Below are 16119 nucleotides of genomic sequence, written 5' to 3'. Positions count from 1 at the left end.
CCTGGCAGGTCTACTGGGGCTATGCAAATTTATTTCATAAGAAGATCAGCAGATGTTTTTAATTTTTTTTTTTTCTTCACTTAAACAAGACATATGCTGTTATGGAAACCTTCCCCTTGGCATATAAAACAGGTTAAGACATTTGAAGTGTACATTGAAAAGTCACACTGTACTACATGATAATGTAATGACAAGACAAAATGTCAGAAAAAGTATAAAATACTATATATATAAATATGAGAGGAGGCTCAAAGCTCTCTATGTATTCAAGCAATAACTCAGAACTGGAGACTGATAACTTTACAACAATTTTATAAACTCTGTGTTATAAGTTATTATATTCCACACTGAGTAAAGTTACATTTAACTAAGGCTACCTGTATAAGAGCAAAACTTTTCCTCAGCAAAGATAATATAATAATTTCTTATCTTCCTTATTCTTTCCTCAATCTCAAAACAGACCATTTTGAGAGAGAATAAAATGCTAAACATCAAGAAAAAAGTGTCTGTTGTGAACACTCACATCATCAACATGAACAGGTTGATTGACAGAGGTGACCTCTTAACAGAGGTGAATGCGGACAGTACCCTCTACATCAAGATAAAAAGAAGGAATAGTCCACTACATTCAGTAAATCTATGACTATTTCTCAGACAACAAAATATTGTGTTAAGTGGGAAGTGGAACACCCACAGGGGTTACTGAAATTCCAAGTGAGGAATACGTTTGAAAAAGAAGTACTGTTTTTATGGAAAGGTGAAATCTTTTTTACCCAAATAAAGCAGAAAAATAGAAATATGGATTATTTTAAAGTAGAATAATGAATGACATTTTTCAGAGTTGGTGTCAATCGCTTTTCTGATTACACACTGAGTTACTCAGTTACTTAGAAGCAGACTCATTTCCTCTCTTTGCAAAGAATGCCCTGTGAGCAAAATTAGATACTTATGGTGTACTTGCAATACTGCCAGAATACAAACTTCCATTTGAGTTACACAAGTCGCAGGCAGTAATACTGCTTCCCTTTTCCAGTTCACAATCAAAGAGGATCCATTTTAATTGTAAGAAACAATTTTATAATCTTTACTACAGAGAGGAAGTTTCACTTTACAATTAAAAATTCAAATACATAAGATGCACCTCTGAAGAGCACAAGTGGATTTGCTGTGTTACCTTGAGCAATAACATTTATCTGCTTACTCAGAAGGGCTGTGGGATCAGCTGCTGCTGGCACACTGTGTCCACTATATACACTGATGTTGATGTGGAAGCAGTAATTGCTTTCTGCATGATATAAAGAAGCTGTGTTTCATGTAGAATTTGGGGAGAAAGCTGCTCTTTTGTTGACATGCTGTGTTACATGTCTTATGAAGCCATAAAATTACTTATGGCTACATAAGTATGGCTTCATAAAGACTCCTATTCCGTTCTCCATGCAGAAATCCCAAGCAAGCCTTGCACATTTGTTGAGTCTTTATAAAACATACAGTTAATGCCATAATAAGTTAAAATGCATAGAAAAATGTTACACATTGTGAAATGAAGAGAAATACAGACTGTGACAGACTGCAGCAGGCAATGTGAAAGGATATAAAGATATAGACACTTACATATCCATCATCACAAGGGCTCATAGAGTAATATCCCTTTATGGGCAAACAGGCACACAATAAAATAAAGTAGATTAAAAAAAAACCAAGTTAACAGAAATAAATTACAGAGAAACACACAGTTCTAAAAAAAAAAAAAACCACCCCAAAAATCAAAATTAGCTAAAAATTAACACACTATTAGTTTTGAATAAGCATCTTCTCTCAATCTATGTACTTCTGTGTTTGAGGACTGAAATCAGTGTCACTCTCATGATACATTTACATAGCAAGCTCTCCTTTCAACACCCAGCAAACACACCTGGTCTGCACATGCCTGCGTTCTCATTGTCAGTTAGAGTAACTATGTACCAAGCACTGACACACTTCTCTGAATATGTTACTTATATTGGTCACTGCAGTGAAGCAGCTAAGAGAGAGATACCAATGACCATGACACTGATCATAAGACCTCAGCTTCTGAGAAACCAGCTGCAAGTATTCCCCATACTTGCTTTGCTAGAGTTTCTCATCAGCACATAAAGAAAGCTGAGACACACAACTTCAGATGTTTCAGCAATGGTATCAATTCCTCATCCCAAAAGACTCCAAGGACAAATTAAGAAAAGTCTCTGGAAGGAAACCTAGGATTTAGTTACAAAAATAAAAAAAATGTGGTAATTCATGATTTGAGTAATTTAGTACAAAATAAGCCATGTTCTCTTTAATTAGACTAAAATGTTTAACTTAGAACAGATTTGTAGCAAAAAAGGACAGTTTTAACTAAAAATAAAAGTGCATAGTTCAACACAATGAAATAAGACCAACACTAATTATTCTGCTTCTAGTCTTTTTGGGCAAACCTGACAAAACTTACTTCAGAGGACACGTGTAGAGATGAATAAGCACATAAACACTGTATTTAGCAACTTCTTCTTTAACAGACATATGCAGCCTTATACAGAAGGAATAAGAAACTTGCCACTCTTCATTGTGAGCAGAAGATAAAGTTCTTTCTATACTTTAACAAATGTTAAAAATCTGCTACTATTCTTTTTATTACCATCACACTCAGAATTCCCTGATGTGAATGAGTATTTTAACTTTCACAGTACTGGATTTAAGACAATGGACAACATTGATAGACAAGTGAATGAGCAAAAGAAACTAGGAGACAACCTGTCTCATGAGAAGACGACATTTTGACACACGCATGACCTGGGCCAGTGAAAATGCATGTAGGCATCAAGACAAAGATGACATTAAAGGGAAGTTTTAATATTAAAGAAAATAACAAAAGGTTGGACTATATGACCTTTCAAGGTCCCTTCCAACCCAGGCTAATCTTATGAAGACAGAAAAGTTTGTGGAATCCTCTGCTGATGGCAACACCTTACCTTTAGATAAGAGGGATTTCTGCAAACAAAAAAACCCACACAAGTTCTTGCAGGTAGTTGTATCACCTGCAGCAACTGGTGAAAAAGTCATCATATACCCCATCAGCAGAAAAAAAAAACTTATCTTTGCTTAAGGAGGTTGGCTTGTTTCTTCTTTCCCAAATATAAGTGGTAGTGTATAAGACAGGGATGGAAAAGACTGATATATTTCATCCTAAGAAAAAGCTTGTTTAGGGTAGATGCTGTTTGCTGTAATGTGCATATTATTTTTTAATTAAAGAGCACACGTTCCCATAATGCTTGGTGAATCCACTCTGAATGGTTCAAAGTAATAAAAAAAGCCCACAACTTCTGTTACCCTGTCTCCTAGATTTCATGTGGTCTCCTGGTGCAGAAAACTCTTTCACAAGTAAGAAACAGAGTAACTGCCACAACTATCACAGCATGATGGTATGTTCACATTTGCAGTAAAAGAAAGTGGGGGGAAAAAAGCACAGACCAGCAAGGTAAAAAAATTCATCCTTGTTTACAGTTTGTAAGTGACAGCTTAACTTTACAGAAGAGCTTGTGCTTTTGTGTAGTGACAGAACTAAAACTTTTTACACAGCTTCCAGAGTTGTATCAGAAGAGGCCTAAAACTTGCAATGAACATGAATTCAACTAATTGTAGCTACAGGTAAATATAACCAGACTGAACAACAGTAAAAACATAATAGGTATTTATTCTATTCCACAGCACAGGAGCAATATGTGCAAATGACTGTACAGCTTTTTAGTCATAGAAAGATTCTCCAGTGGTTAACACTCATCTTGACTCTTGACAGACACTGTGCATCTGAAGAAGCAATTCCTTTTTTCTCTTTAATCCAAAGTTTAGAGAATCTTATTACATTATTCCTAATCCAAGAAATTCCAGGGAAGTGTACATCTTACTTGAATCAGATAAGCTGTTGATGGGTTTAAGAGTTGTACCTATGCTTAAGAGCTACTTTCAATGGGGAATGAACCACTCTTCAGTGATAAAGAGCCAGAATCCTCTTGGCTTCATGATATATATTAAACAGAGGATTGTAGAAATCAAGAAACTACAACCCATGCTTCTTACCCACCATACAAATCACTATTAGAAAGAAAAATAAAAAGGAAAAAAATAAAATTCCAGTTATCTCAAGAGCATTAAAGACATAAGGGACTATGATAGATCGCTGTGTTGAAAACTATTCTCCTCAAACTTACTATTTCCTACATCAGTTCCCTGTCCAAACATTAGAAAGTCACAAATCTGATTAAATCTTCAAATTAATGTTTCCTCAACTTGTCAGACCTGGGCTTTGACCTCCTACTCTTAGATCCAGACCTTTCACTTTTACAGTTCTCTCAGGTTTCTAATCTCCCAATTCAAGACCACACATGTAAAATATTATGATAGAAGATGGTGATAACATTCAAATGCAGCTAGGAAAAAAGCCTTATGGTAAAACAGGGCTTCAGAGAAGCCTTGGAAACATCTTCCAACTGTAACACAGCAGTGTGGCCTCTCTCCCAATACATGCAGCAGATGCATCCTGTTAATGGATTGCAGAGCAGGCTCACAAGCTGACCCAGGAGTTCACAGAGCTGGCAAGAGACATCAAGTTGCTCTGCAAAAGAACGAGGTCCAAGTCAGGTTACCAGAGAGCACAAGGAAACAGCCAAGACCAGAAGCTCTTGCTAAATAAGGTTTTGTGGTATGATTACACTGGGAAAGACTTTTGGTTATGAGATGTCATTGCCCCAGGTCTCAAAGCCAGTTCAGTAAGAAAGACTCGTTCTGGGATTCGTGGTCCTGATACGAATTTCTTCCAGTTTGAAAGGACAGTTCTTCACCTACAGGCTGGGGGGGGCATACCAGGAAGCTGATGTTTGTACAATAACAGCACAAATTAGTAAGTGATACACGCTACCTTTAGTGTAATTGCAAAGCCTGAGACCTCACGGCTTTATATTACACAATACTGCTTTCCTGACATTAAAACTTAAGCACAGAGTACAATGCACTGGGAACAAAATCAAGTTTGCAGACAAATAATGCTACCAAGGATATAATCCAAGGCATACTCTTTAATTTTCTTGGGCAATACTTCATCTTTGTTATAGCACTGCTATAGTTCTCCTTCCCAGTATCACTAAAAGCTAGCAGTGTAGAGCAGCTGATTTAACAAAAGACACTGTAGAGGTCAAGTCCACATCTCAGAGAATGATGCAGCTTTAGCATTTCCTCTCAGAACCTGCTCCCAAGCATGGGCTGTCCCAAGTTGTGCCAGTATAGCTGACTGTGAACTCCAGCACCTCCTCTTTCCAAACTTCATAATGCACATCCACCCATCCTCTAAGCAAAAGTGGTAGAAATTTATGGCTGCACACCAGTACAACAAAGTAATCTCCTTGCTAATGATTTTCTTTTCTGCTTATCTACTTAGAGATGCTAATCTGTCAAAACTAATTTGTTTAAGGGTCTGATCCTGACATTGGTGATGTCAGTGAGACAGGGCCAAATCCTGAAAAACCAAGGTAACAAACCACCACATTTAATGCCTGCCAAAACTCTGCAGACACTGACTTTTTTTTTCTTTTTGAAACATCTCATTTATCTTGCCTACACAGTGACCTAATGGTAAGGATGAGCCAAGGAGCTGCCCCTCCACTAGTCTCTTCCCTCTGCAATTATACAGGCAACTGTCCCTTACAGCTGAAGGAATTTTGTGAAATGGAGCAACTGGAAAGACCACACTCCAGCATCTCTCATTAGTTATGAGCAAAAAGTGAAGGGACCTTCCAGCACAAATCCAGCACAGATGCTGCAAACTCATGCTGCTACTTAGTCTGGGTCACGATGCCTCCAGCTTTGTTCCAAAACTTCAGTGAAAACCTGAAACCACTTAAGGATTGAACAATAACATCTCAGTGTATAACAATGAGGTATTCTGAGTCCTTGCAGAAAAAGTAACAGGATGCCTTGGTGGCCTAGTGGCAAACAGTCAGAATTTGCCTTTTAGTCCATCTCATCTGGCTTCCTAGATCAACAGAGTCAGGGAGTGGTAAGAAGTATTTTGGGATTGTGAGGAAGGAATTCCATTTTTCTTCTAAGAAGATGGGCTATACATATTTTTTCTTCTAATACTTTTGTTACTACATGTTTGAGTTCATGTAGCAAAACCAAAACTCTCCAAGTGGGAACTAAAGAAGAAAATATGATCAACTGAGTGTGGATAAAAGGGTAAGATGAGGAAATATGGTTATGATGCAGTGAAGGTCTTCAAGTGAAGACTGCCATTAGGACCCCAAAACTTGGCTAGTGCCTCAGACAGCCTGGGTGTGTGAGTCTGAATAGAAACAACATTAGATTTCAACTACAGTAGCTACTATTACCTCACCCTCAAGGTGACCTAAGGTGATCTTGACCTAAGCCAGTTGAGAAACCCTTAATCTAAACAGTGTCAGTGCTAAAGTTGTCCTCATCCTTCACTAGGGAACTTTGCTGGCACAGCAACTAACTCAAAAAGTGTGGGTAAAGAAGCCATACAGTCACACAGAAATAGTTGGCTGGTATAAAAATAGATACAACTCCGCCAGAAGAACACAGCTTTAGTGAGCTTAACCTGGCTAATTTGGGACAGAAGGGAGGCAAAAATTTACTTCCAGCAGGGGAAAAATCCACTGCCACCAAATCCTCTTTTTCTGACCTATTTACATAGCTGGAGACTGTGCTAAAGCAGCCATAATAGCACAAATATAGTGGCAAGGGCACTTTCAGAGCAGAAATGCTTTTAGAGGCACTTTTATAGAAGCAGGAGTAAATAACCATGATGCATAAGCTCAACAATCATGCTGCAGCTGAGCATCTTTTAGTAAAACAGAGGAAGTATGGCTGCAAGAGATTTTGAGTGGTCACCTAATTGTCCTGGAGGAGCAGCCAAGCATCCGCCATTCCTGGTAAATGGCAACAGTTTGTCCACCTTGTTCTTAAAAACCTCCAGTGGCAGAGATTCTGGCTGAAATACTGTGTTTATACACTGCAGCTTACCCATTTCTTCAACGGTCACTTATTTTTTCACAGAGAAGGAAGCTGATACTTATACCCAAAGGCTAAACCATACAAGGACAGATGTTCATGCTAAAATAGTGCATTTGACAGGGGCACAGACAGACATATCCAGTCTAGCAATAATCCACCCAGCTTTTATCAAAAGACACATTTTCAGTCACTTCTGCACTCTCTGCAGAAAGGATTAAGAAACAAATCAGCATCTGGCACAAGGATGACACTCCCCCCTTTGCCCCCTTCCCCAAAGGGTTCAAGAGATCAGAGGATCAAGTTATGATAGAAAGGCCCCAACACCAGATGGCAAAAATGCAGAAGACTACTGGGGTACATAAAAGCATTATCTTGGAAAGTCATTGGCGAGGAAAGAAGGAAGACCCTTGAAAACTGTTGGTTAGAAGAATGCTAGGGAGAGGGTATTCATTATAGGGTGGGAGATGGTATAACCATGCACCACAGACATGGTGTAAATCTGAGAAGAGAGGAGTTACAGATAGCCCCTAATGTTGAGGTAGCAGACAGAGACCCTGGTTTCTTCCTGAAACTCTGGGATATGCAGCCTGCAAAAGCTGCTGAGAGAGTACCTCCTAAACACAGGATAAGTCAGAGAAAGGAGTTCTGACCACTAGCAGGGAAGTGAGGGCATTTAAAACATCTTGAAGAGCAATGAGGAATAATATTTGTTTCTGAAAATACCAGCACATAGAGAAAAGGGAACATTTTTATTATCTCCTCATCTTTCTGTAGCAGAGTTTCAAGAGGAACAAAATGTACTCATAGCGTCATTGTTATAAAAACCTTGGCTAGAATAAGGAGCAAGAACCTTATCTTTTTCTGCTTTTCCTTTTACACTTCACAAAGCTCTCCTACTACAAAATTAAGTATACATGAATGTCTGCCACAGCAAAAATAGTAAGCACAGTTCATGATTTTGGCTTGTTTTTGTAAAGTAGTGGCCCACAATAGTCTAACATTAAAATGCTTTAATGTTAAAGCTTATTTGAAAAAAAAATTAACAGGCTAGATATTAAAAAAGTTGTACCACTGAGCAGCTCCTACACTATCATTAAGTAATTTAAAATTTCACATCCCCAGGTACAGTTTCACAGACATTAGAAACTATCCCAGGCTGGTTCTGCTGCTGAAGAAAAGCCACAACAAACACCTCCCTCTCCATTTCCGCAGAAGAGATTGAGCAGAACATTAATGGGCACAAGCAGAACATTGATAGGTACACTGCAGCCATCTGAAAAGGAACAAGAGGCTGGTGGAGTGGGAAGAAAAAAACCCCAGGCACCCTGAGCTACTTATCAGTAAGATCAAAGATGCTTAGACATGGGTTAAAGCCCATCATATAGATCAACAAGTCTGCTTAGGTGTATCATCTAACTGGTCATCTAACAACCAGTTCTTACAAAAAAGGGAAATCCTCCCTTCCTCCTCTTTAACCCATTTGTTCTCATGATCCTGCCTGATGCTTCTCCTTTAGCTGGCTAAGCCAAATCACTGGGGTTACAGGAGCATCACTGACAGCAGAAAGGAACAGGGCACAGTACAAACACCTCTTTTTTAGCTAAATTAAATTGCCTTGGACACATTATGTTTTATCTTTAATATCTCACATTTGTTGTTCAAGATACATCTTAAGCAGTATTGTATTTTGAGATAGTTACTGTAAAAACCCCCAAACATCAGTACTTACAGTTCCAGGCCTTGTGAAGTCAATACTATGAGCTACACTTTGTCTCATCTGATTGCTACACAAGCGAACACAAATGCTATGAAGATGTTCTGCTGAGATCTAAAAAGTAGAAAACAAAGAGAGAACAGTGTCATATAAAACTTACACTTTCTACCAGGCAAGCGTTTCTATACTAAAGGTGTGGGGTGTTTTTTCGTTTGGGTTTTTTTGGTTTTGGTTTTTTTTAAGAGTGACAGAAATCACACATCTGAGACTCACTGATGACAAGCACAATGTATATACTGCAACTACAGTTCTGTTCAGAAAACTATTCTTTCCCCTGGGAATAGTTATGCAATTCACAAGACTAACACTAAACACTTTCAGAGAGTCTAGAAGAAAACTAGAATTTGTCACACCTCTGTTTGCATACAGATTTTCCTCAATCAAAAGGTAAGTTCCCCAGCAGTAAGTAGGAAGCAGTTTTGTGTTTCAGAATTACACAATGATATGCTGATGTGCTGTCTAGCTAAAGAGCAGAACTTGCACAACTGTCTTCTACAGCAGAGAGAATAATTATGAATTACACAGTACAACACATGTTTCAAAGCAAAACATCTCAGCAGGTTTCGGTGGTGTTTTTTTTTTTGTTTGTTTTGGAAAATCCATGCTACAAAAGAATTGGTTGATTTCAGAACAGTTATTAGCTTCCCAGCACAGAGGTGAGAGGACTGTGATTATAGGAACGCGCATGGACACACTTTTGATATTCTCAGACCTACAGCAAGACAACAAAACCCTTCACATGCAGAATGTTGAAAATTCAACATGATAGTACCGAGGACCCAACTCCACTTGGGGTTCAGAAAGGACAGAAACCAAGATTCATAACGAAAGAGCTCCCTCAGCTGGACACACTTGGGAAGGACCAAAAGACCATCCAGCAGAAGGCTTATAAAGGAAATGAAACAAGCATCTGCAACAACAGATCACCGGGGCCTGGTTCCTCCACCACAGAAGGTAAGAGAGAGAGAGTGCTGATGTGTGAAATGGGAGGCAGCAGATTCATCACTATGTGTTTCTTACTGTTATCAAAGCTCATGTAAGCAAATACCTTTCCTAATCTGCTGGAAAGCAAAATCCACACCTATAGGCAAATTCTTCCTGCAGTAATGATGTGAGCAGGCTGATCCCAGATGGAGAGTAACAAAGTACAAGATGTTCAGGCTGATGACAGTAGGAAGGTACATACTGACTTGTCACTCCTAGGTCATTCTCCCTGCTATCAATTCACAGCTCCATTAAAAGCATCTAGAGGTCACTAACGCCTGCCATAAGAGTAACCTTCAGGTTCTACAGAAGTTACAGTAGAGAAGCAAGCTCACAGAGAAGGGGGCACAAAAGATGAAGCATAAGAGCAACTCTATATAGAAAAACCTCATAAGCTTTCTCCAATTATGAACATGTGGCCCATTTCACACAGGGAATAACTCATTGACTCCTACCCCAGTTCCCTTTGCTAACTAAATTGACAAGCACAGCTTAGCAGAACAGAGCCAAGCTTTTCCTCACTAAAATTTTGGATCAGAAGTTTGTTTCCACCAAAGTGTAACTTAAAACAGACCTGGCAGCAGTTTTAAACATACAGTCACCTCTGATGAGCTGGATTGCAATCAGTAATCACAGAAATGCTCTCTAATCACTGCTGATGCCAAAGCTCACAACAACAGTCTCAAGAGATCGGTCTTGTGACATGGTGGTAAGTTTCTTGAAGATTTCTGAGCCAGCCCAATTCAACTCATCTTTTGCACTACCTTTATCCTAGTATACTGGGGCAATGGAAGAATCTCTCATATAAAATGCTGCGTTTCATTAGTAAAGAGAGACAGCACTTAGAGAAACACTCATAATTATGAAGCTGAATTTACATTTTAGTGGCACTGTCTCTCCGTTTTCTGCAGCTGGGGAAGCAAGTACACATCTGAACCCCCTCTTACCGTCTTGCCATTGACTGTGGCCTCCAAGCAATCCACCAGATCTGCACTGACTGTAATGAGATTATGGTAGCTCTCCTGCAAGTCATTATATTGTTTCTGAGAGTTCACTAACTGTTCTTGAAGACTTTGCAACGTTTCTGTCAAGACAATAACAGAAAAGAAATCATATCACATTTACAAGTGAAAAGAAAAAGAACTCACAAGCATTTTTACTGCTCTGAAGGGACAACTTCAACTGCTGCTGTGGAGTTACTTTTACCAAAAGGGTGAAATTTCACTGTAAGGAGCATTCCACACTCCTGGTGTGATTTCATTTCATTGCAACAGTTGAAAGTATTTATTTTGCCTTAATTGCCCCAAGAACCACTTCCATCACAGCTACAGCAGCAGCACAACTCTCAGACCATAAACATCACTGAATACATTTGTGAAGAGGATACGGTTTTAAAGCTGTGTTAATACAAGAAGTTCCATAGAGACAAAAGGAGGCTGTGGGCATTGAGTCAGAAGAATGTATGACAAAATGCAGCTCCGACTTGAGTTAACAGACCTTGCTACCTGCAGGTAAGATTCATGCACCATCTTCCCCATTCACTAAAGTAACAGTAGGTACAAAAAATAACCACACAGAGCAACTGGAACGGTCAAGCTGCCACTCTAAAGATAAAACAACAGGACCAGACAGTACCCAGAGATGCATGCCAGTGTTTGTTAGATTACACTGTGAGCCTGGGTGTTTCCTCCAGTTAATTTATAGAAAAACACCACTGATGTTTACATTATGTAGTGCTTTGCTTATTTTAAAGTTAATACTAAGTCTTCTATCTTTTAAGGAAGATGGTACAACTCACAGCAAAAAAAGACAACACCCAGCATTCAAGTTATCCAATGCCTCACCTGCTATTAAAATAATCACTGAGTTCCTGTAAGTTGCAGGAAATTCTCGACTTCTACAGAAAATTTTTCAGGTGATTCCATCATTTATTGGTTGATGGTAAGCTATATTAGTTACTTCTAGTACCTTCAGGTTCTGAAAAGAACTCAAATTTTTCTTTTATTTTAAAGTTACAATCCTGCTACATTTTGCTCCTTCAGGTTCAATTACTTTAGAGGTTAAAAGAAGCAAACCAAGCACCAAAACCTGCATCCTTCGTCCTGTCCTCCAACCTAGTCAAACTAACTCTGCATGGAAGTCAGGCACAGAGCTTGGAGCTGTGAACTGCACTGCACATCTTCATGACTGAAAAAAACAATGAAAGGAGGCACAATAATTCTATTGTTACTGCTGGTGTTTATGTATTTTGCTAGAACATTATGTTTTAAATTAAGTTTGCTGAGAGGACAGTATTGCTCCAGTGTTGTGAAAATGGCATCCTGCCCATCTGCAAACAGACGGAATATTTACCATAGGACTGTCTGTTAAAAAATGGGCAGGAATCAGATTGACTACAGAATTTCAGACAGAAGCAGGATTTTTATTTCACAGATTTAACACTTTTGATAGAGTAGAGCATTCCAAACAGCCTGATATATATATGAACTAGGTCCTATTCCCAGCTTTGAACAGACTTTACCCACAACCTTTGAGGAAATCATTATCCTCTTTCATGATTCACTATCTCTTTCCATAAAGATGTGGACTGTATGTTCCTGTAACACAGAAACACTGGGAAACAAAACATAACTGATCGAAGTAGAAATATTCAGCAACTTCATTTGGAGAAGCCTAAGCAATACAAAGTTTCACTGCAGTTATACTCTGTGTTTAAAAACATCATAAATAAGTTTTGGCTAATTCAGATGCACTCATTTAAAAACTGTCCCCTGCCATTTGCTCCCCTACTTTCTGGACTCAGGTGTGAACTTCTGCTGTCCCATAGCAGCTGGCAGAGGGGTAACCACTTTCAGCAGAGGGAAAAATAGGGAATGTTTTACTAGCACCATGGCTGATCTGGTAGAGCCTTTGCAAGTCTTCTACAATGACCATCTAGTTATGTTGCAGGTATCAATGTACTAATTGTGCACAAATATCTGCCAAACAACTTCTGAAAAAACACCTCAAAAAGCAACAAACACATGGGTATCAGAGATGCAAAACTGCCAGAAAAATACTATTCAAATAGAACAGTTCATAAAGCTTTTGTTACAAAGAGAAAGATCAAAGTAATTAGATAGCTCTAGGAATTCAGATGTTGGAAATTGCTTTAAAAATTTCTCACATCTTATGGATTTTTAGAGTTTCTGAAATAGGCTGCTTTTATTCAATTTATATTAAAAGCAGTACGTGGCAGAACAGCTTATTTTTACTTTCAGAAAATTTAACAAAATTATCTTTTTAATTGGATCTTCTAGATAAAATGTGCATTAATAGACTTTAGCTATAAACTGACAGTCTTACAATAAAGCATGGGATAAAGAGAAGGTACACTTTCCTATTTCTAACCTGTATTTTTTAAAAATTTTTGAGTTAAGAAAGCCTCCTCTCCTCTAAGAATGGCTGCTTTCTGAGAACCATTCATGGATCACAGCATTCTGCAGGATTTGGGACTGACACCTGATACAAACTGCAAATCAAGCCACTCTAATGATATTTTGCTTATACTTCCTAGGAGGCAGCCAAAACTTTGATTTTATTTTTACTCCACAGCGACCACTGCTAAACTGTTACTACAGATTTAATATGATGACAGCTCCAGAGCAAGATTATTTTTGTAAACTAATAAAGATTCAGAGAGCAACCACTGCACAAAACTTTAGCCACTCAGCAGCATTTCCTTTGCCTAGATGAGAATATTGGAATACATTTTTTATGCAACTGTGATACAACACATTTCATTCAGAAATTTCCAGTGGATGTATCTAGAGCGTGACTTTCGCTCAGAGGAAAACTGGAAGCACCAAGTCATGAGACATAAATCTCCTCCTAACTTGCTTGCTCCTCATAGCCCAGTGGGGAAAACTTCCAGTGATGAAAATCCAACTACAGACAGCAGGAAAAACTACATAACCAAACTCAAGGCAGCTCATAAATGTTAGTCTTGGCAATGAAGAAACAGAGTCCAGTTTACTCCTTGCCTCTTAAATCCAAGGATTATTAATTATAAACACAGGTCTTTATTGAGAAAAGGGAGTCAAAGAATCTTGACTTATCTTCCATTTTTAGTATCACTATCTCCTCACATGTAACTAATTTTACTGAAAAAGGAAAAGTATTTTATGTAAGTTCCTCTTACTGAAAGAGCAATACATTTTCAGCAGTCCAGCAGTAACTATCATAGGGGTCTGTACTGCAAAGGACTTTCTGCCATGCATCACTAGCTTCCCTGTCATTGCAACATACTTTTCACTATTATTATAGGCTCTGATAGTCTTACGGAATAACCTAACCACATCTCAGTATTTACCTTTGTTGCACTCTCCATTCTCTTTCTGTTGTACAAGTAGCAGCAGAGTTAAGGAAAATGTGCATCCATTCAGGATGTGTTTGTTCCAGAGACACAGAATGAGAAATTCAACCTACTGGTAAACCCAACCAAGCCAGATATTCCTACTGTTCCAGGAAACAGTGAATGCCTGATGCTTTACAGAAAGGCAAGAACAAAATAAACAATAATAAAAACATTAAAATCCCATAAGTGCATAATATACAATGTTGCTTGGAGACTTGAGACTTTTTGGTGACCTTTAAAGATACTAGATCCAGCCCTCAAGTGTAAGATAGAGTAACTCCAGTCTAAATGTATTAACACCAAAATTAAAAGTGGACCACTGATTTTACATGCAAATGTTATAGGGCAAATGACGTTTCATACTCAAAAAATATTCAGCGCTCAATTAGGATCCAGTCCATTACTCCACGAGGAGGAATAAGAAAGAAAGAAGTCAGGTCAGGTCAGTGCTTTGGGGTACCCTGTACTCAATACAAGGAAGTAATGAATGGTCATATAAATATGTAGGCTCACATGCACCTATACATTGTCTTTACATAACTTTTGAAAAAGGCTTTTTGAATGTCATCTGTAAACATAATAAAAACTTCCTATTGTAAGAGCACAGAACTGTTACTCCGGTTCTGCAATAAATCTCAGCAGCACACTCTTCCAATAAATTATATTTTCTCTTTATAGTAATTCTAATTATTTTCAAAGTGTTTTCTCAGAAGGATACAAATAAAGTGAGAAGTTGTGGAGTCTGACTGGTTTTAAGAGTCACAGACAGGAACTCTTCCAATCTTGTCCTCAAATTCAATGTCCAAGAATCCTTGAAAAGAAAAATAAACAGTGACAGCTGTTCACCAAATATGTACACTCTGCTGGAAGCACTGTTTGGATCACAGCAACCTGCCACTAGGGAAGAAGGCAGCCAGTATTGTATTGAAAAGAATTTCCCTTCACTGTTATTGAAGTGAATGTGTTTGCTATCTACCCATGAAGTGTGCAAAACTTAGAAGGGAGTTCAGTATTATTCCTAGACAAGACTTCTAAAGCCACAATGTAGCTTTATGTCAAGTGTAAAACCATTACATGATGTTGGTGCCTTGTATGCACAGGTAGCAACTGCCCCTATATATAGCAACTGCAGTACCCCCCTAAAGGTACTCCAGTACCCCTAAAATATGAGAAACTTGAGAAAAAGATAAAAAGATTAAATTTTAAATTTTAAATTTATTAAGGAGAGTATTAAATAAATAATTTTCCATAGATCAGCTTTCAGAAAGTAACCAGAGTAGTCATCCTTCACTTCTAACAAGATCTGGGAATTGTAACTTTCGTCAGTAACTATTGCAAGCATCATGACGTGACACCAGTGATCAGGGCACCTTTCTAAAATAAGGATTTGGAGACAGCTTGCATACAAAAACAGACCCATGTATCAGCAACAAACTGGAATGCTGCCTTCTGCCTGACAGAGTGCCTCATAAACAAAAGAAAACAATTGTTAAGGAAAAAGTCAAATTATACCTAAGAATTCATTGAATACTAATTTATTTTATTTCAAACCTTTAGCTAAGTTAATTTCTGCTTGGCAAAAAGCTAGCCAACATGAAAAAGCAGCACCTTCCAAGCAGGAGCTTCCTAAATTTACAGCTGTATATGTTGCAAGTTGTTCTGGCAGCTCTGATTTGCCCTTATTTCACCCAGCTGGAGAGCCTACACAATTTACGTGCTACATTTACCCACTCAGTTTCCAGACAGTGGTGCATCCCAGTATGCTGTATGTTACCAAAGGCACCATGTCTGTCCCAGAGAGGATTGTTATGTTTTTCAAGATGCATTTCACAAACAGACGGGAACTCCAGCTATATAAAGCATCAGATGCCTAAGGAAAAAAAAAAAGCCTTAAGAACACTGCTTAGCAAAGTGGTGACTCACT

General features: G+C 38.3%; 1 protein-coding gene across 4 annotated transcripts in view; it reads right to left on the bottom strand.

The window, feature by feature from the left end:
• The window catches only part of ARMC9 (armadillo repeat containing 9), a 59164-nt gene that overhangs the window by 38713 nt on the left and 4332 nt on the right, over window positions 1-16119 (bottom strand). For 3 of the 4 annotated variants that reach the window (XM_051626795.1, XM_051626796.1, XM_051626800.1), the window contains 5 exons: window positions 14914-15006; window positions 14151-14175; window positions 10747-10883; window positions 8771-8869; window positions 1612-1647 (listed from right to left, as the gene is read on the bottom strand). In XM_051626795.1, coding sequence (XP_051482755.1) covers window positions 1612-1647; window positions 8771-8869; window positions 10747-10883; window positions 14151-14175; window positions 14914-15006 — 390 coding nt within the window. The remainder of the gene's footprint in view (window positions 1-1611; window positions 1648-8770; window positions 8870-10746; window positions 10884-14150; window positions 14176-14913; window positions 15007-16119) is intronic. The other variant, XM_051626797.1, reaches the window with a different exon arrangement.

This window comes from Apus apus, chromosome 8 (genome assembly GCF_020740795.1).
Source record: "Apus apus isolate bApuApu2 chromosome 8, bApuApu2.pri.cur, whole genome shotgun sequence".
In the NCBI taxonomy this organism is placed as follows: Eukaryota; Metazoa; Chordata; class Aves; order Apodiformes; family Apodidae; genus Apus; species Apus apus.
Note: the sequence above shows the minus strand (reverse complement) of the source record. Positions and strands in the feature narration are given on the sequence as shown.